The sequence below is a fragment of the Topomyia yanbarensis genome, chromosome 2, assembly GCF_030247195.1.
Source record: "Topomyia yanbarensis strain Yona2022 chromosome 2, ASM3024719v1, whole genome shotgun sequence".
In the NCBI taxonomy this organism is placed as follows: Eukaryota; Metazoa; Arthropoda; class Insecta; order Diptera; family Culicidae; genus Topomyia; species Topomyia yanbarensis.
The window spans coordinates 382,028,667-382,051,299 of record NC_080671.1 but is presented as its reverse complement, the minus strand read 5'-3'; the positions used below and the strand labels follow the sequence as shown (position 1 = coordinate 382,051,299).

Sequence of the window (22,633 nt, the reverse complement as noted above, 5' to 3'; positions counted from 1 at the left end):
CTGATTCAACTGTTGAGGTTACTGGGTAAGGTTAATGGCCACCATGAGATCAATTAACAAAAAAAAGAACACGACTCAGTAAGTGTTTTACATATGTACATCCCACGAGTCAAACTCTTCGGTCGAATTAATACGCCGCCGCACGATGTTAACTATCTACAAAATGCTCATTAGAACGGTTGTCAACGACGGCCACGTGACCTGAATTAAGCTGTAGATGGACCAGCGCCATTAGTGCTTTCCAACGGAAATTGCGGGTGCAAGACAGAACATGAAAATGACATATGAACCACGAATTGCATGCAGTAGCTTAGAGAACCGCACAGCAAAAATTGATCAGCTGCGGTAGGTCGGGTGCTTATCTTCGAAAAAATGAAGGACAACCCAGAGAAAATGGTTCTTGAAGCTGATCCGATAGGACAAAGAAAACCCCGTGGGTTCCATAGATCGATTAAACCATATAACCGTTGCAAAGCGGTTTCAAACATGCGTTTCATAGGAAATTGCATGATTTGGTTTTTCGATGCGTAAATACTCCCAAAATTAAACATTTTTTAATAAATGTGACGACTAATCGTTCCCCTGCGTTATTCGATTGATTTAAAAATAGAACTAGGAAAACATCATCGATTCAACTTTCATGTGACAAGCCCCAAATACGTGACTATGAGCATACCGCTTTCAAACAACCAGCTGTCCCCATCGCCAGCCCCAAAATAAAACATCAATCTTGACCTTCATCAAAGAAGACATAAATATTAGTCACACATGGTCCCGGTGTTGACTGTTGTCTAATTCTGGTCTTTTCCCAATTTAGCAGATTGGCTCAGCGGGAGCTATAGCGCCGCCATTCACAAACTGCGTAGCCGCTTGACACAGTGGCAAGGGTGAAAAGTTACTGCCTGCCAGTTGGTATACATACATAGGACCCACGTCATTCCAAGATCCTGTTTCGTTCGTCCCGCACCCGCGCACTCGCATATGACATTGGAATGTCCTTTTTAACGCGAAAATATGGAACGCCCTACTGCAATTTCAATGTCAGCTGATTACGCGTTTGGGGCCGATTTTCGGTAGTAGATTTTTTCCCGGATTGGACTATAACGGTTTGGGGGAAGAAGTTTCACTGTTACTGTGCTGCTATGTGAAAAACGTCTCCATGTATGAATTTTCACGGTTTGGGCGCATTACTGCGCTTGAATTCGGTCTTTTATTTACTAATAGACTAGCGTAAGAGAGCATGTGTTTTTGGTTGTTACAGTTACGCATCATGTCAGGGATGTAGCCGATGGTTCGGATAGCAACAAACTAATTGAAATAGTTAAAACTTCTCCAATCACACAGTTTGAAATGTTCAGAGATCGGTCAAAGTGGTTGTAAAAGTCGACGACCAACTTTTTCTATTTAGAAAATTTACAAAACGGAAATAAGTCCATATAGCACGTGGACAATTTTAAGGGGAAAGGGTTTGAAAAACTCCACGCTAGTCAATGGGGATTGAGGAACATGACAAATATTCACGTGGACACTTTTAAATCAAGGTTTTAATACATAAATAGGTAAAGTAAATGTGCATCATTGACATAAGCGCTTGTCATTTACTTCCAACTTTGTTTTTGTGTTTACAATGAAAATAGTATTTTTTTTTATTCAGTTCGTTTATTTAATAGGCACAAATGCGTTAACTTTGCGGTGCCAAATGCCTCTTTTTTACATTTTGAATATCTTAAAACTAAGAGGTTATAATGTACAAATGTTTTTTAATATTGAGAGGAACTATCCTAAAACTAGAAATACGATTCGATATATCTTAAAACTAGGAATACAATTAGGTATACAAGATGAGGAAGATTAGTTGTTTATGAAAAAGTTTAAAGCTATCTTAAAACTAGGAATATAATATAAATTTGATTTTTGTTACAGCAGTAGCAGTTGTATCAGGGACAGAGGAGAGTAGGCGGACACGATAACAAGGAGAAGAACAAAACTTGCAACTTCCGCGCAAACGGGAGATCAGCGGCATGAGCTAGAGCCTCAGGCTACAAATATGTCAAGGAACGGGTTGACGGGTGGAATTCTTCGGACAAGCGGGGAATCCTTCAATAGTGATCAGACCATCGACACGCTCTCGCTTTAAATTCCTTTTACGCAGGCGTGGTAAGGGCAACGGCAGTCACATAGTTGCACTCTGGGAACTGGGACATTGGGCGGTTTACCTCGGGCCCAAAGAGAATTCTTCAACTGAGACCTGGCGTCAAAATACACAACGCACACCCAGACAACGTGATCAATGTCGTGATAGCCCTAGTCACAAGCACACAGACTACTCTCTGCAAGCCCAATACGCCACAAATGTGTAGTGGTTGGACATAAGCCGGAACATCCCCTGAACAAAGGCTTCGTTAATACATTCGGGATAATAGAATGTAGCCATCGTCCAAGTTCCCCATTGCTTCACGAGTTTTGCCAACTGTCAAGTATCCTCTAATGACAAATACTTAAAAATTCATTGAAACAAATTGGTCTTTCGTAGATGTCACCTTCTAAAGCACCCACCTTTGCCAAAGAGTCTGTAACTTGCGCAGAGACTCCCATATCTTCCTCAGAAAATATGGGAATTACTTTTTAGGCTTCACCGCACGAAGAGCCTCGATAGAGCTGAGGCTGTCCGAAATGATGAAGTAGTGATCTGTGGGCAGAGTGTCGATGATCCCAAGGGTGTTATGAATAGCAGCTAATTCTGCGACGTAAACTAAAGCGGGATCGTTGAGCTTGAAGGAAGCGGTGATAGTATTATTGAAGATACCGAATCCAGTCGGTCCATCGAGATTTGATCCGTCAGTGTAGAACATTTTGTCACAGTCAACTTCTCGGAATTTATTATAAAATATATTGGGGATCACTTGCGGGCGTATATAATCCTGGATTCCACAAATTTATTCCTTCATGGATGTGTCGAAAAACACAGTAGAATCAGAAGTTTCTAGGAAACGGACACGGTTGGGATTATACGAAGAAGGATTGATGGTTTATGCCATGTAGTCGAAGTACAAAAACATAAATCGGGTTTGACAATTAAGCTCGACGAGCCTCTCGAAGTTTTCAATCACCAACGGGTTCAAGATGTCACATCGGATGAGCAATCGATATGAGAGTTCCCAAAATCGACTGTTTAGTGGGAGAACGCCCACCAGTACGTCGTATGGGTCGAGCGCATGCAACCCAAGGCCATGCACAAGCAACGATACTGGATTCTCTTCAGTTTGATGAAATATGTGTTCGCAGCGGAGCGGAAACAGAAACACCCGTATTCCAGCACCAACAATATCGTTGTTTGGTATAACCTGATCAGGTCTCCTGGGTGGGCACCCCACCATGTTCTAGTTATTGTTCGGAGAAAATTGATCCTTTGTTGGCATTTCTGTTTCAGATACCTAATGTGACATCCCCAGGTACCTTTAGAGTCGAAGCAGACCCCGAGTTATTTAAATGTGAAAACCTGATTGATCGTTATACCCATTAATAGAAGCTGGAGTTGCGCCGGGTCACGCTTCCTTGAAAAGACAACCAACTCAGTTTTCTCCGTGGAGAACTCGATACTCAGCTGAAGAGCCCAAGCAGACAAATTGTCCAAAGCATACTGCAATGGTACTTGCAAGCTTTGGGCCCTGTAACAGAGACCACCTCGTCGTCTGCAAGTTGCCTTGGCGTGCATGGATTGGCAAGACATGAGCCCTGAGGAAGACCCATGTAGCTAAATCGCAATGCGAAATGTGCATGTGCTTTTCAGACATAAGGTTTAGCAAAAAGTTATTTAAAATCGGTGAAAGATCATGCTGGTGCAGCTTCTCTCACAGAATATTGATAGAAACTGAGTCAAAATCCCCCTTAATATCCAAGAAGGCTGATGCCATCTGTTCTTTTCTAGCATAGGCTATATGGATTTCTGTAGAGAGCAACGCAAGGCAATCGTTCGTCCCTTTGCCTTTGCGGAAGCCAAATTGTGTATCTGACAGTAAGCCATTTGTTTCAACCCAATTGTCGAGGCGGGATAGGATCATTTTCTCGAACACCTTCCGGATACAGAAAAACATTGCAATTGGCCGGTACGAGTTATGGTCGGAGGCTGTTTTTCGTGGTTTTGAAATGGCAATGACTTTCACTTGCCTCCAGTCATAAGGGACAATGTTACCCTCGAGAAATTTGTTTAATAAACTCAACAAGCCTCATCGCTATTTCTCTCGTTAACCCGTCGACGAACCGGCGCCAATAACTGCGTATTTTGGCCTTCATTAGACTCTTCATTCTAACGACGCGTACTGTTGATAGCAAGTGGGAAACCCGTCGTCCCGGAAGACCTTATATGCAGTGAAGCTCTGAGCACTCTTTGTCCCACCACGGGGTGGGAAATTGTCCATGGGTATTCGCGCCGGGTACTGGTTTAGTCTGAGCTTGATACGCGCTGTCGAGAAACCAGCCAAAAACATGTACTCTTCCTCCGAAGGAAGCTCTTGAGTGGATTTGATTTTAATGGACTCTTCCAATCAATGTTCCGTGTGAGGTCATACGAGACATTGATTGTTTCTGATGGTCTTAAGCCGCTATCAATTGAAATCACGATAGGCAAATGATCGCTACCGTGAGGATCAGAGATCACCTTCCACATTCAATCTAACTGTAGCGATGTCGAGCTTAGCGATAAATTCAACGCGCTTGCGCGTGCTGGTCGTGTAGGAATCCGCGTCATTTCTCCCGTGTTTAAGATGGTGATGTTGAAATTGTCGCAAAGATCTTGGATTAATGTTGATGTATTATTATCGTGAAGACAACCCCATACCGTACCGTGCGAGTTAAAGTCTCCTAGAACTAGCCGCAGGGCCAGTAAGAATTCCATGATCTTACAAAGCGTTCGGTGCCCTACCGACGTTCTAGGAGCAATGTAGATGGAAGCAATACAAAGATCTTTGCCTTTGATTTGAACTTAACAAGCGACAAATTCAATGCCTGGTGTCGAAGGAAGGTTAATACGGTTGAAAGAATAGCACTTTTTAATCCCTAAAAGTAGTACTACATAGGGGTTTTCTCGATCGAGACGAATTATATTAAAGTCGTGGAGATTTATATCGGAAGTTAACCAAGTTTCACATAATGCGAAAGCATCACATTTTAAACTGTTTAGTAAAAATTTGAAGGTATCGATTTTTGGGAGGATACTTCTACTGTTCCACTGTAGAACAGTGATCGAATCGGTGACCTCATTCGATGACTTAGCCATCGAAGGATACGATCGCTTAGAGGAGGAGCCATTTAGTAGTAAACTGGTTGAAACATGTTTACACTATAGGGAGAAAACGTATCAGAAGGCTTTTAAGAGGATCAGTAACACTGAAAGCTGTGAAAATTAAGCTGTCGATGTCAGAGAATTTCATTAGTTCACTACTGGACTGAGTGTCTGTTTGAAAAAGGGGACATTTCGGGTTTCTGGTGTCCCTGGAAGCGGTGGGTACACCTTGTTAGAATGAAAGTTTCCAAGTCCTGGAGCAACTTGCTTCGGGTTTAGGGCAGCACTTATTGGATTTATTAGATGTTGTTGACGCACTCTCAGAGGAGGACATCCTGGGACCCTTACGAGGTAGTCTAGGGGAGGCAAAATTTCTCCTCTTCCTGGACTCCCCCAGGGTTAACTAGAGATGTTTCCTCTTGAGGATCCTCAGATTCTTGCCTAACGCGAGCCAAACAAGCAAAGGGTTTTTCGGGCAGGACAGATGGCAAGGCATTCTTAAGCATTTCTGCATAAGAGAACTCCGAGCGTTCTTTAAGCGAGCGCTTAATTTTATCCTCGCGTTGCTTGTACGCAGGGCATGATTTAAGAGCATGTGAAGAGCCCCCGCAGTGAATAAACTTTTCAGTTTCTCTGTCGCAAGAGTCATCCTGATGCTCTCCCTCGCATTTGCCGCGCCGTTTTTTTATTTCCACAATAGGTGGCTGTGGTGTCCAACTGCTTGCAATTGCTGCAGCTCATTCTTCGCGGTACAAACAGGCGAACTTTGTCTAGAACGATGTAGTTGGGAAGAGAAGGATCCGGCGAAGGTCACCTGAAGTGAGCATGATAGAGAGCAAGTAGTCTTACCTCCCTCGGTGTTTGCGGTATACAATTGTTTGCATTCTAGGATCCTAATCTGTTGAAGTGAGGGGTCCTTAAAGCAGCCAACCCCGTGCTCCAACAGTTCTTCGCACTTCAGGCCCGGTTCTGACATAACCCCATCGATTTCTACCGCCACACAAGCCACGTAGTGTTTAAATTCCCGCGTAAAGCGCTCACAGCGAGCAATCTCGTTTGCCTGACCGAGATCATTCACTAAAACTCGTATCTTGTTTGTCCGAACACGTGTGATCTGAGCTACCGCCGAGAGCTGAGTAATCAAGTCCCGAGAAAGTTTCAATATAGTAACCGGTTTCTCCCCTGTACGAAAGTACAGTTATACAGGGCACTAGCAATAAAATGAAAAAAAAAAATTAAATCGTAAAATCTTTATTATCACTCGAAAGAACATTTTTTGCCATTTATTGTTCGAAAAAAATTTCTTTCAAATGTTTACTTTAGCAGCGCTTGAGAAGGTGCATACGAACGGTTTAGCTATTTTTTTTTCAAACAAGTCATAAAACTTTCCGAAACTAGTGATTGGAATATATCACCAAGGAACGAGGGACCACACTCTCACCTATCATATATATCAGATATGATGACTGTTATTTATTTACAAGCTGTAGAAGTTGTTTGTTTATTTATTTATTGTTGCTGACCTAATGAGTTAATACAATAATAAATGTATACTCGACCGCCTGAAGTAATTTCACTTTCTCCGTATCCCCTCAGCGATAGGTCCCTTCGTCAGGCGGTCACCCCATCCCTGCATGGAAGCCACCCATCGAACGGGCCGCAAACAGGGAAAAAAATACCCAAAAAATCAACAATCCACCCGGCGTCGTCATTCGTTGGGGAAACGATAAAACAGACGGACGCGTAAGTAAGCTTCTCATCGGCATTTGTTGATAGAATAGTATACATACTCTGTCGAAAAGGGAATAAGTGTGAATTTGCTCACCCTTCACCACCTTCTCTACATTCACACGGTTGTGTTGTGATTCGCCAGGGACCGATAAAATCCCCGAGCTGCTTACGGTAACCGCGAATGTCGATAAACATTGAGCTATTAAGCAAACCCGGCATTTGGAAGTGATATTTTAAGCTAACACCTCGCTGTGTTGAACCCGAAAAGTGTCTACGTGAGTTTTGCAAGCTTGTTATCTACGTACTTCAACGGATTTCTGTAGAATTTTTGCTATTGCGGCAAAAACCGGCTAGTTAGTTTGCTAGCTCGACACCAAGCCGAAAGGTCGTATCGAACGGAGAGCTTTTCACTGCCGCCCCAGGACTAACAATCAGAGGTGAGTGAGTGCTGAAAAAGAGTTTCACTTCGGGGAAATGTTCACTTAAAGAGTTGGTGAAAACTTTGGTAGAAACGATAAAAAGCGTAAGGTTTGTTTTCAAGTGGTTTAATCAGTTTGCCAAAATCGATTATCGATATTTAACGAAAAGTGATTACATGATATTGCGCACTACAGAGAAGTTCTTATAAATATTCAATGTGATCATCAACGATTTAAAACAGATGCAAAAAAGTGTTTGTGCAATTAAAATTTTACGGTGGGATTTGTGTATATAAACACGTGCATTTGTGATGAATTTGGAGAAGTTCGTAGTATTTATCTACACTTATATTTAGAGATGGGATGTAACTTGAGAACAAATTTTCACAAAACTACAAATCAATTCCGATTGCTAAAGAATTTTAAATTTGAATTTAAAAAATAATTACTTTATAAAAATGTCAATCACATGGCCGCTAACCTGAAAAATGTTGTTTCTAGTTATCTCTAACAGAATCGCTCCTATGATAATCATCCCAAAATTTATATATACTGAGTATTTGAGAATTCTTTTAACATGGCTCGATACCTTAGCGAAATATAGAGAATGGTTTTGCTGATAGTCTCTTTGTGGAAAAATTATATTTATAAGGGGATAGACAACGATAGGATTCTCGAGAAATTTCATCGTAGATGATTTCTCCGTCGAAGTGACTGAGAGCTAAATGGCTCACAAAAACGAACATAAGTATCGAGAGAAATTCCGCCGCCATAGAACTCTCAGTAACAGCAGATAAATAGTAACGTGTAGTGTCAAGAAGGATAAGAGTTGTAAAAAGATGGAAGTTATTATGGCCGGCACCTCTGAATCCGTTCGCATCTTAGCAGGTAACGGCATTTGCAGCAGACCTGAGCAGGTCAGTTATATCACGAAAGTGGAACAGCAAGCAAGAAATAGCAGCAAAGGAAAAACCTAACGGTAAACCCGTAATAATAAGAACTGGCTGAAACAAGAGGTTTAGATTTAATCGGAAGGCATATTACAAACCTCTGCAGTAAAAATTCGACATTACAACGAGTTAACAGGAGTGGTGGTTGTTGAAGATTTTCCTCAATCGAATAAACTCAACAAGTTAGTTAAATTTGTTGAGTTTATTCGATTGATACAAGAGACTCGGTTCTCCAGGCTTCGGAAACAACCTTCAAAGTTTGAGGGTTTCCATACCTTTTCTTCGTCAGAAACGTAAAAAATCAAACTCCCTTTCCCCTTTGAGAATTTTTAGCGCACTGGCTTGCTATGCGCCTACCACACAAAAATTTTAATTTATCGAAAAATATTCTTCAGTGAATATTTGTTTTCAATGTTCTCTGCTTCATTCTTCAATACATACGCCTTCTTAAAAAATAGCCTTAAGTCGAAATAGGCTGGGACCCTTTGGAAAGTATAAAGATGCAAAAATCGAACGCAATCGCAAAGTTTTGCTGCAATTGAAGATGATCGAACTTTACGTCGTCGGTTTAGAAAAGAAATTTATTATGATTAGCACATGTGCTAATAATGATATAAATATAAACACGTCAACGACGAACATTGTGTCATTCCTTATCCGGATTACGACGGGAGCAGGAAGCTACCTAGTACGATAGTAAGCCTAACGTAACTAGAGATGGGCGAAACAGTTCACTTCGAAGAACCATTCCCGACTGAACAGTTCTGTAAAAAGAACTAGTTCAGATGAACCGTTCTTCCGTTCAGCTGATATTTTACTTGTATCTAGCGAATGTCTCTCAAAACATTCGATTCTTGGAGAGGAACCAAACAGATGCTGCCCAAACTATTATACCCCTGTATGCTTAACAAGTTCATCAAGGGTAGCGATTTCTTCATGGTGCATAACTAGAGAAATAGAGAATGTGATGAGTCGTTCGCTTGTGAGTCGTTCTTCGCCGGTTCCATTCTGGGAGAGCACAGAGAGCGGTTTGTGGGACGGCAAGTCGGTTCATTTTCATTCGTTCGCCTAAAAATCGGTCCGAGAAATTCGTCAAACGGCTTTGGGTCAGGTTCAGTTCATTCGCTTTGAAGAGAATTGAGAACTACCGTTCTTTTAAAAAGAACTTCCGTTCGCTCATTCTCTTCGAAGAACCAGTTCACTTGAACCGTTCGCGAACGAATGGCCCATCTCTAAACGTAACCAACAGATGGGGAATTGAACGATTGTATTCGAGTGAACAACGAAAAAGTATGATACCCCGCCCCCACGATTTACATCATCATACGAACTTATGCAGACAGAATCATACAGTTTCAGGTGTTTTCTTAGCATACGACTGGTTCTATTTTGGGCCAAAGGGCCGATTACTTCACCCACGCGTAATAGATTAAAAACAGCTTTATTGTCATTTCTTTGAGATCCAGCTATGTAGCCTACTGGACAACACAAGTTAACATACATGTAAATACTAGCGAGCAGACATTTAAATAACACTTTTTTAATTCATTCACCGTTACTGATTCATATAAATCAAGACGAACATATCAAATGTTCCTAAATGTAAATGAGAATAGTTTTGACGCTGGCTCGTTAACTTTGCATAATATGCGGTAGAAATCATATTCTTTCGACAAATAGGGGAGAGGGGGTAACAATGAAACACATTTTTTATACGATTTCATTTTGATGATAATACATGTTAGGGACCATTCATAAATTACGTAACGCATTTAGGGGGGGAGGGGGTACGACAAGTTGTGACAAGTTGTGACATAGGGGGGAGGGGGTGTTAACTAGATCGTTACGTAACATGTTTTCATCGAAGAAAAAATTTTTTTTCTTGGAATTTGTTACGTAACAGGGGAGGGGGGATGGAAAAATTTGTGACAATTTGTTACATAGGGGGAGGGGGAGTCAATTTTGGGCAATTTTTGCGTTACGTAATTTATGAATGGTCCCTTATTTGTGTAGCTAAAAGTGATACATAGTTTCACTCTGTTGTTAACTAATGCATATATATTTTCCAGCTGGTAAAATTCACGGGAAATAACTTTTTTTGGGTAATCAACAGTCGGTGGTAAAATGTACCAGTGAGCCCCATGGGTAGGAACTATGAAACACGACGTCGCACAGTGGCTGGAGGCTGGCCAAAACCTCAAAAATTTATTTTCGAAATATTATTATTTTATATTTTTCCTTAATTTTTCATGTATTGAATGATGTATATTCAAAATTTTATGATCATTGGATATGAACACGATTTTTAACATGAGTTTAAAAGTAGCAAAGTCCGGACTTTTTAATGATTTTCATTTCCGAAACCACCATTGCTCTGTTCACTTCAAATGCATGTTGCTCTTTTGAATTTGATATGATTTTAGCACAACTAGTTTTATTGTGTAGAGGAACGAAAGAACTTGGTTAGTGAACAAAATACATTTGGTAAATTTTCTTGGAACCATGACTTTTTAGTTTAAATATGTTTGAGGTGTTCTGATCAAAAATACTTTTTTAACTAATGTATTCTGTACAAATTTCGGAATCATTTCGGAACGGTCACATAATATACATTCTATGGGCAATTACCTCTACTTTTCGAATATCATGGTCTCGTTCTGCGCCTAGGTGCGCAAAAAGGTTAAGGAGATTTTGAAGCTTTGTTGCTGATATGGGGTCGCACGGTGTTTTGTGTAAAATAGTTAGATAATCTACAGTAAACCAACACGTTATACAATGGATTTAAAGTCTCGTTCTTCATTTTTTATGATATTGCTGACATTGGTGAACAGTAACGGAAAATCTATCATGAAAACGGGATCATAGTTATAAGAAAGGTTCAATGACACTGTATGAAAAAATGCATTTAATATTTTACGAGTTTTGACATCAAAAATGAGCTCAGCACCTCAAAATTAGCTTAAATTGTGATTTTCAGCCAAATTAGGTAACATTTGAGGTTTTGTCCGACTTTTGTTGGAAGACCCGCCACTGTGCGTCGTCTACAGTGAAATATTCTACTTGCGAATTTCATTCTTTTGTTTTGACGAATAAAGATCCTAAAGCTTCCTATTAAAGTTATTTTGAGACGCAAATTTGTTTCCGCAAGATATCACTATATCATCGCGTAATATCGGACCACCATATATGCATATAAGATGCAATCCTGAAAGAGGCGATAATTTCTACAAAACTTGCCCAAATTGACAAACTTTCCATTTAATGAAATGTATTTATCGTGGAAAATCGGAACCCATTCACATTTTAATATAGATCACAAAGACAAGAAATTTTCACTGTTCCCCATATATCATCGTTTCACAGCTACCCAATGGGTCTATTTATGAAGATTGTCAAATTGCACAGAACCATGACAAGTTACCAAAAAACTTTGTTCGCGGCAAATGTTGAGCATAAAATTTGCTACAAATAACAGTAGAATAAACATTTTTCTGGCGAACGGTAACTCATAAAAATGAAATAATGATTTTTATGGCAAATTTACTCTGACTGTTATAAAACAAACAAATATCCATTAAAAGAGATAGAGTTATCAGAAATCTTCCAAAATATAGTAACACGTGTAAAGAATTAGAAACCATGAAATATGAGGGAATGAGACGATTATGTTCATGTATTATGATTTTATTGCGATTGTTTCATAGTTCCTGCTGATCCACCGTTACCCTCTCTCCCCTACTGTAAAATGTTTGCAAAGGTTCAGGATGATGCCGTAATATTCGAAAGAGAAGGTAAACAAATAGACGCTCTCATTTGTACTTATGACTATTTGATATGTTTGCCTAGAAATACAATAGAACGATTCAAATACTATCAATAATTTTTGTTTGATCCCTTGAACTACGTTTGTGGGTACAATTTTAGCTGAAACGTACATCAAATCTAACTTGTTTCTAAATCTAAATGGTAGAAAAATTGTCACAAAGGGCGTTTCTCCCATTCTCCCACCTGTTCCTCTTACCAACCGTAACATTTTGAGGCCATTAATTAGAGCAGCTTTTGTTGATTTTGTTCAACGCATTAGCTCAAATGACAGCAAAAATTGGAGCGATCGATTTCGAATTTTTGTTTCGTAACGAGTGCGCCTCTTTAGAATTATATTGTTTATATGCATATCAATAATTACAGACCGAGTGATTAAGGGAAAAATGTGACAGTATGGTGAAAATAGGCACATCTGTTGATCTGTCCTTTTTAAACGCTTCCATTGCTGCCTATAATCGCAAGTCAGTCCCATGTAGATAGGGAATCCCATAGAACATGGGACTGACTTGCGATTATGAGCAGATTGGGAGTATGGCAGACGAGCCTCAGTTCATCCCAGTTCCCCTATTCATCACATTTTATGTAAACTCAACTTTAAACTAAAAATACAACAAGGGTCCATCCATAAATGACGTAGCATTATATGTGGTAGGGAGGAGGTTTGTATTTTGTGATGATGTTTGACGACAGGGGGTAGGGGGTCATGCTACGCAGCTTCATTAAGGGGAATAGGAGTTGACCTGATGTCACGACAATCTTAGCCGTTTCATCTAACTACTAATAACTATCTGTTAATGCATTACTTCGAAGATTACATATTAAGAAGACTGGCATCTCTTTCCTTCTCCCATACAAACGAGAAGCGACAGAGATTACAGCTCCTCTATTGGAGGAAGGTAGGAAGCTTAATGTAAAAATGTGTATGTGGGTGCATCACTATGGGAAGTACCACGTTTACCCGCAAGTGGCGTGGCTGTTACTATCTCCAGATTCTGGACAGAGTTGTCCAGTCTTCTTGATATGCAGTCTTTGATTACTTGCAAGTAAATTTTCAATTCGTATGCGTTTCCTTACATATAGGGCCCTATTCTCAGTCACGTAACTTGGTGTCTTAGAAAGAAATTTCCTTCTAGTCACTAGATGACGTGACTGTGAGAATAGGGCCCATGATTCCAAAATCAAAGTGTGTGTAAATTATTTGGTTTCTGTACTGGTTTATGCTTCGTTTTTTATTTATTTAAACTTTAAAGTTTTTCTAATTACAATGGAAAATTCTAAAACATGTGCGCAGTTAAAAACGAAGTTAAAAAAAAATAATTCTGGAATAATGCATACTCAACTTTAGAGGGGGATGGGTTACCGTCAAGTTACGGGGTATTCAGAGGTTTGTGACGAAATGCTACGATGGGGGAGGGGCGTATTAAAAATCACTCAAAAATGGTACGTCATTTATGGATGTAGCCCAACATTGCTTCACATAATATATCATTGATGTAGTGAAATAAATTCCTTAAACCTTTTGTAATGTGTTAGTATTAGAGCATCGCAAAAAAAAAATTTTGTGCATCTCAAAGTACCCCACCCCCGCTTTATATTGGGACAAATGTCAAAGTAAGTTCAAATGCCAAGTTTCACATCATTTGGACAATTTTAGACCCCACTAACTTGGCATGATGTTTTTAACGTTGGTACTATGGGAAATATAAGGAAGAAATACAGAGTGCGCCATCTGGATGTATCCTATTTCAACATTGAACAACTCCGCTATTTTTCAGTCGATTTTAACAGATAAACACAATTCTCAAACATCATTGAGTACTATTTGAGCCATGAGCCGATTTACACCAAAAAAAACGAGCCGCAATCGTGGCGCTTTACATTGAAAATTATCGTTCAATAGTGAAAACTGTGCGTGCTTATTGTAAAAAAAATATGGCAGGCATTCGGCGCCTACACACAGAAAAAAAAAAGTTGGTAAAAATAAGAGTTTCTCACTCTGCAAAAAAAAAACAATCAACGCATACTCTTAGCACAGATTAACAGACATAACACTTGAAAAAAAATACATCGCCCGCTTTAACAATCATTTTGAATATAATTATAGTTGGGACTGTGGCCACAATTGCAATTAAGGCGCCACGGACATATGAGTGAAAAATTGTTCCCAAACCAGAGGGAAAACCCACCAGCAAATGAGTGTTTGGGACTGTGAATGAAAGGTAGAGCTAGTGTTCTGGGAAAATTGCCTGAACGATGTTTTTTGAGGGAATTCCCTCATAATGTTATGTCTGTTAGTCTGTGATCTTAGTTTGAAAATAAAACTTTTATTTTAATTACTATTCTTCAATAGCTTAAAATGAAAACTATTATTTTGCTTTTTTTCTTGATTAATTTAAAAGTTTTACTTTCAGCCTGGTAGTAGGCGTTGGTTGTTTTTTGCTACGAGCGGAACACTCTTACTTCTACAAATATTTTTTTCTGTGTATACAAACAAGACAATCCGTAATTTGGCGAAGAGTTTCTTTGAGTACGGGTCTATAGCAACTCCCCAGATTCTATTTTCAACAAGACGTGAAATGAAAATTCCCAGGAAGCGTTGTCTCAAAAAATGGTGATTTGGATTGGCCTTCTCGTTCTCCGGATTTAACGGTACCAGATTTTTTCTGTGGGGTTACTTGAAGAATAAAGTGTCTTCTAGCAAACCTAAGAACCTTGACGAACTCAAAGTTAGTATACGAGCTGAAATTGCCGCGATTAAGCCCGAAATGCTGTCCAATGTTAGGGATGATCCATAAATGACGTAGCATTTTTTGAGTGATTTTTAACACCCCCCTCCCCCATCGTAGCATTTCGTCACAAACCTCTAAATACCCCCCTGGTAATTACGTAGCTTGACGGTAACTCTGCCCCCCCTTTTTCCCGTATTTTTTTTTAAATTCTATTCTATTCCCCTTTAAAAAAGCTACGTAGCATGACATGACCCCCTACCCCCCCCCCCCCTGTCGTCAAGCATCATCACAAAATACAAAACTCCCCCCTCCCCCATATCATGCTACGTCATTTATGGATGATCCCTTATGCAAAATGCCCGCAAAAGAGCTGCTTTTGGTGTATCAAATGGGGGTGGTCAATTAATCGACGTTCAGTCTACTTTCTACTTCTGCCCAAGTCAGACGTACAATCGAACCAAGTGAACAAAAACTAGCAACCTCTCGATCTAGTGTGCATTGTCTCGAGAACAAAGGAAACTTTTAATTTATTCTTGCCATCATGAGTAAAGTTGACGAAAAATCTCTGCTTCGACACAACGCAGCGGTCGTTGACTTTAAATTCTGTTCAATAAGATTGAGTTTTCGTGAAGTGGAATACCTGCTGAAGGTGAAGGTGCAGCTTAAGCTCAAGGAGGTTATGTATCTACAGTATCATCATCTTCGTAATGTCGTACTCATATCATTCAACACGTTAGCACAAGCCGAACGTTTCGTTTTGCAGAACAACTTAAAGCACGTGGCTCAAAGTGATGAAGTTGGAATTGAGATTCCTGTGTATATAGAAAAGGACTATGTAGATGTAAAGTTACATGACCTATCACTACGTACCCCTCCTAATCGTATCGCAAAATACATGACGCAATACGGCGAAGTAGAATCAGTTACATGTGATACGTGGAGAAATTTGTTCCCGGGTACACCTAACGGTGTTCTTGTGGTGAGGACGCGGATCGAAAGACCTATCCCCTCCCACTTGACTATAAAACTCAAAACCCACGAAGCTACTATTAATCACACTACGTTATGCACCCATGAGGGGCAAACATCCACGTGCAAGTATTGTAATCAAACAGCACACCACGGACAACCTTGCGCGGAAGATACAGAGGAGAATGCATCTCTACCGATTGCCAATGAATCCACGGTAAACCAACCCAAAAAAGAGTTTTCAATACCAATACCTGAACCACAAACGGTTGCCAAATCTGTGGCAGCTGTTCAGTCCATATTGACAACTGCCAAAGCAGCTTCAAGCACCCCAGAAACCACTGTAAGCAACATGGGTGATGAAGATAATAGCAATGACGACGGATTTACACCCGGTCACCCGAAAGTGCAAGAAGCAGGAAAGAACATCTGGACGCGAGCCCCAAGGCGCTTTTAACGATGATGACCTTGATGTGGAGGACAGGAGAGAATTAAATGGTCCCCATGATGCAGTAGGCGAGCCGCGAAAGAAGGTCTCCACTCGCAATAAAAAGTTGCGCGCACGAGATCCAACGGACAATCAATAATTTTGTTTTATTTTTATTTTTTACATATTGTAAACACATAAAAGATTCACGGCTCCGTTAAGCTACCGCTATGAGCCGTGTCAAATAAACGAAATAAAAAAAATAATCGACGTTGTATTCTAAGCCTGGTTGATAATAAATGGCATAAAGTATCCTAAAAAACTTGTTTACTTGTGAAAATCGGCTGAAAAATGGTGGAGTTGTTCAATGTTGAAAAAGGGTACATCCAGCTGGCGCACCCTGTATAATAAATGCTATAACTTTCGAAGTAGCACTCAAAAAATTGCAGTTTATATTTTTTTATAGGAAACATTCTTAGCATTTCAATGAGAATATTTCCGTTACTCGGGAAGTTGGAGTTTTAGAACATTATGTCCAAAAAACCCCTATTTCCAATAACCATTCTGCTCTATGGTGCAAATTATAGTTATTATGCAGTTTTATGTGAAAAAACTCAGGCATCGAACGAAACCTTTGCGACTATCGTCAGAGTACGAAAAGTTGGGGTTCTACACTCAAAACAAAAATCTCTTGCAATAATTGCAAGCGACAATCACTTGCAAATAATGTTAGCATCGCTTGCAATTTTGCAGTTAAAGCCGCTTGCAATTGTTGCAAGCATATAAAATCACTTCATCTCTCTCTATAAGTACATACGTTTCTTCAACACCATGTTAAAGGATTACCACCACATTCACGTGCCTATGCTGGTTGGTATAGCAACGCACGGCGAGTTTTTATTTTCTGTCTACTTTTTATTCATTCCTCACTAACATCATCAAAGGCAGTTTTGTGGTTTATTCATTACACACGAGACAGCATCAAATTGCGGATGTGACGATTGTACGAGTTTTAACGTGCTGTTCTCATGTGTAAGGATATATCAATGCATATAGTTAGCGCTATGATGCGCAAGGACGTGAGTTCAAATCTGGATGCGTGTTTTACGTTTTTCATTAATCGTGAAATCATCCAATAGTTTATATATGATTTTTATCCACTTATTACTATCTGATAGTATGGTTGGGTGGATAAAGAATTGCTTAGCGATCTGTTTGTGCGGGGTACATTTTTCAATGCCAACAGTCTTTTTTCTAACTCATATTGGTCACCAATACACATACATCGTTAATACATAGGCAAAATTCGCATTTTCTGTTTCTTGTATTGCATGCAAGAAAGCTTCTTGCAATTTTCGCACATTACCAGAACGCTAGCAATTTTCGCTCGTATTTATTGCATTAATGTAAGCGAATCTTACCGGGTACGTTTTGGGTGTAGGGCAGTTTGTCATTCATATGAAATTTCATTATTGTCCTGTGCATATACCTCTATTATTCATCAATCAATTTTTTAAATGTACCTTGGTGGACATAGCAAATTCTCAGGAGCAAAATACAAATAGATTTGTTTCTGTACACTCTTCTCCTCTTTTTTCTTCTTCGGGTAGCAAACCGGAGTAAAAAGGAGCAAATTTTTTCCCCTGTTTGCTCCGGAGCAACTTCCGTCTACTGGAACAAACCTAATAAACCTCATGTGTAATGTAAAGATTTATTTATACATTCATTATACGAAAAAAGTATTTTTCAGTCACGCAGTCAACCATTTCCACGCCAATGATAGCCACGACGGACATGATAACTCTTGATTAAATTGTCTGAAACGGGAAATTCAGCAAGATTTATAAAGTTTAGACATGTATTTCCTTGATGAACCAAAAAAGAAATAGAAAAAAAGTTTGAATTTCGGAAAATGGCTTTATAAAAACCGAAAAATCTCAGGTTTTAGTGTTAAATTAACTAACTTTTCTTCACAATAATATAGAGAAACATTTTTATATTCAGTTTTTCGTGGTTCAATGACTGGCTACACATATTATGCACTCATAAAAAATCAAGTCAATCCGTTGAATAGTTTTTTGAGTTATCGAGTCCGTCAATTTGTGAAATCCGGTTTCGAGAAAAACGCTATTAAAGTTGCCGATAGATTGAAATCTGCGTGTGTTGCAGCAAATACGCCTCTAGGAATACATAGCTGTTTAAAACAAAAGAGGTTCAGCGTGGCCACCGAGATTACCGGAGACTACTTCAGAGGTTTAATACTAACTATTAAGCGAATTAAAAACAAACAGATTTTTTTACCCGCTAGACCAGACGCCTCCTTAAATACCGAAGTTTTATGTGGTTTTTGCTTGAAGCGAAACTGAGTCAGTTTCTAACCCCAACTACTGTCAAAATGTATGAACTGATAGCGGTTGGGGTTAGAACCTGACTCAGTTTCGGGTTCAAGCGAAATCGCCAGTAGTATTTGAGCATTGCAGGTCGATTATCTATATGGGACGTGTATGTATATGTAAATATAGCCATATGTACTTTACCGCAAACGCGCTGCTAATTAGATGAATAAGGGAGCGTCTACTCTATATGTTCAACGCACCAAGCTTTTTAACTAGAAAAAAAAACGGCTGGAGCGTGAGTCTATATTTTAGGACAACCTCAAGCTTATTTTTCATCAATAATGCTAAGCTCACTAGCGGCATATGTGTAGCATAACTAAACACTCCGAAAGACGCATCAATTAAGCACCAAATTGAGTCACTTTCAAGTCTGCGGTAAATGCGTCCCAAATAAACACTGTACTGAATTCCACGACTTAGGCAACGAATAGCCACGGTACAGGTCCAAGATCAACGAATCAATAAAAAAGCGATGTTACTGGATAATGTCTTAATATGTTTATGGTGCTATCTTACATCTTAGAATGATGAGGCACGGGTGGTTGTAAAACTTGAGTTGCGACGTAGAAAAAAATGATGACGGCATATGAATTTTACAAGGTACTGATACGCCTCCATATTTTGTCAATATCTACTGTCAAAAGGGTCTTAAGCATTACATAAATAATCCCGTTCGCTAATAAATAGATTTTACATAATTGGCAAAACAAAACGTTACCTCATCCGAATTACTCTAAATAAATTAGTAACTCTCTTAAGATAATTGAGGTATAGTGAAAAGAGCGGAAATGATGATACCTACTGCCGTACCACCATAGTTAACATTGAAGTAAAGTTGTTTTCAATGTGTGTAATAAATGCTGCAATCGCTTGGAAAAAACAACAGCAACTATGTTTGGCCCAAAGAAGAAAATTTAAAATCATCCCATTGATGCACAAATTACCTAACGTAAATAAATAAATTAGGGTTTTGTTTTTCGATTTCATCTCATCAGTAATAGCGACCGTCTTGTTCATTAGCTGCACTCCTTCGTCGAAAACCGGGAAACTAGGATGCTTAACATGGCGTTTAGAATCATATTCAGAAATAAAATTGTATTTTTGACTGAAAATAGCATGAATTATAAAAATATGTCAAAGTTATTGTTAGGAAAACTTTTTCATTGAAAGTTTCTCCATGATCCAAATACACTGAAAGTTTCTTTTAAGTCTTTAAAATGATAAACATTAGATTTTTGACATATTATGATGGGGTAACGCAAATAACTTTTAAAAAGGGCATAATTACACGAATTATTGGTTTTCGTTGGAGCAAAATTCCAAATATCTCGACAAATATTGCATTTTAGAAGATTTTTGTTAGATGCATTTTGATTTAAAATGATACTTAGAATCATATTCTGTAAAAAAAATTACAAAAATCTCTTTTTCTCTTTAGGTTTTTGTTGACAAAATATAAAAAATTTAGAAAAATGAGTTTTTTTTTGCAATTTAAATTTTTAATATAAATTTTTGTTTTTGTAAAAAATGGCACAATATTTTTTTCAGCGCATATTTTTTTCGTGAAAAAGTATTCATTCCCTATAACTCGTCCTCAGGAAGTTTTGCTGTATAAAATAGGGTAACAGGACAAAAAAAATTCAAATTAATTCACATAGAAACGTCTAAGCCCTTTTAAAAAATTGCCCTTGAGACAAAATAATCTTATTGTCCGTGGAAAATTTTAGTCTTCCATGCCGATGAAACCTGTAAAGTTTCATTGGATAATAAAATGGTCGGTCACGATTTTGGAGATTTTCGGATGGATCTTCGTGGAATTCCTCTATAATTAAAATAAAAAAAGTTCGTCAATAAGCGGTAAATACGGAATACTTAACTGCATGCTTGGACATACCATTTTTACAAGCTCTCCTTGTATCAACAAATACAACTTATCCAGCTTTTGGTGTAATCAATACTTTCTAACCACACACACGCAAATCACGATTTATATCCAAATTTTAAAGCTTCACAGCATCGTTCAACAAATATCCGCAGAAATATAAGAGGAATCGCCAGAAGACACGTGGGTGCAAAATAGACACATCAGTATCATCTCGACGCCTTAGGAATAATTCAGACAACCCGCAGGATTCAAAATTAATAAGCATAATGCATAGACAAAACCAGCGTCTTTAGTTATGTAGTGGAAAATTATCGGAAAGCTTTACAACGGTGCTCCAATAATTGAAAGTGAAAATAAACAAAGACAGGCCCCTTTGGTGACACGGTGCCTTTAAAAAAATTTCCCTGGGGAAACATAACTTCTAGGGTAGGTAAAGAAAGCAGAAGAGTAAATAAGAGAGATCTCAGTAAACGCATACTTAAATGCCGCGTATCTCTTTAGCAGCACATCACGTATTCAAGCGATAAGTGGACTATTTATAATCTTATCTTTATATTCTTTATTAATTTCGGTTATCACATTCGCAAATCGGATAACGTAATCTACTGGCTGGCGATTGTTTTCATTTCATCGCTGGAATGTCAAAACAAAAGCTATGGCAGTACAACCCCTTTGGGGAATTTTCGCCTTCTTTTGCAGTAAACATCGCAGCTGATTCATAGCACACAAAACAATTGTATCGAACACTTTGCGCCGCCTTCGAGTGGTCAACAGGTAGTGGTCTATGGATAGCTAAAGTGCTCCGATCGAGTGGACAAGCTAAACTGGTGTTTATGTTTTTATTTGATTCAATTTTCCCTTATTAAAATTTTTTAAATTAGATTTTCTAAAAGTACATATGTTGAGGAAAATTCTCTTAAAATTTCTTTAAGGTTGAACAGAGAATGGGTAAAAATCGAAAACGAAAAAAGCAGTTTTTTCCACACCGTGTGTTGTCTTCATAAAAATCAATCAGCAGTACTGTAACAACATTATACATAAGCTGACTGATTTTTATGAAGACAACACATGGTGTGGAAAAAACTGCTTTTTTCGTTTTCGATTTTGCCAATTCTCTGTCCAACCTTAAAGAAATTTTGAGAGAATTTTCTTCGACGTATGTACTTTTAGAAAATCTAATTTAAAAAACTTCGATTTTGCTGACCCTGACAAAAAAAGGGAAAATTGAAACAAATAAAAACATAAACACCGGTTCAACTCGTCCACATATATCTTCAATACTAACTTATGGACAATGCATGTTTTTCGTTATTACTTGAATAATAGGAGTTATTCTTACTATGCATAGTAGGTTGGCCATTAATGGATTAAGGGAACCGATTGAGTCGGAATCGGTTGTTACCTTTGAGCTGAAATTCATACAGAATTCATTCAGGATTCCTTAACCATTTTTCGAATGAGTTTGACTGAATCGACATCCAGTTGCACAAATATTTCAAAATAGTTATACCACTAGTTGGGATATGTGGAAATAGTTATACCACTAGTTGAGATATTCGTTAAAATGTTCACACAAGTTTTATAAACTTATTTGCTCGAATATGGATGTCTGTTCCCTGTTTCTATTTGCAAGTATTGAAACATAAGAGGCCCTATTCTCACAGTCACGGCACCTAGTCACCAGAAGAAAATTCCCTTCTAGTCACCCGGTGACGTGACTATGAGAATAGGGCCGAAGGTAACAACTGAAATTGTTTATTATTAAAGAATAAGGAATAGTAAAACACTAATGATAGTAGATACTTAAACAAAGAACAAATTTGGATATTGTCAAAAGTATTAATAAATATAAAAAATCAAAAACCCCCTAATATTCTAATATTATTGTTATCATTGCAGATACTATTAATCTCCAAATATCGCTACGCACTAAGCCGTAAAAAAACCCTACGATGTCACTCCGTCTTCTATCGTCATCATATGTCAGTCGTTTATTGCTCTCCAACGGTGCAAAGGTAGGC

At 38.6% G+C, this 22,633-nt stretch overlaps 1 protein-coding gene across 1 annotated transcript in view; it reads left to right on the top strand.

Annotated features, from left to right (window-relative positions):
• Positions 1-6,994: 6,994 nt before the first annotated feature.
• LOC131684682 (uncharacterized) overlaps positions 6,995-22,633 on the top strand; it is an 80,631-nt gene continuing 64,992 nt past the window's right edge. The window contains exons 1-2 of the mRNA XM_058967763.1: positions 6,995-7,449; positions 22,512-22,627. Of these exons, the coding sequence (XP_058823746.1) occupies positions 22,565-22,627 (63 nt within the window). The 5' untranslated portion in view covers positions 6,995-7,449; positions 22,512-22,564. The remainder of the gene's footprint in view (positions 7,450-22,511; positions 22,628-22,633) is intronic.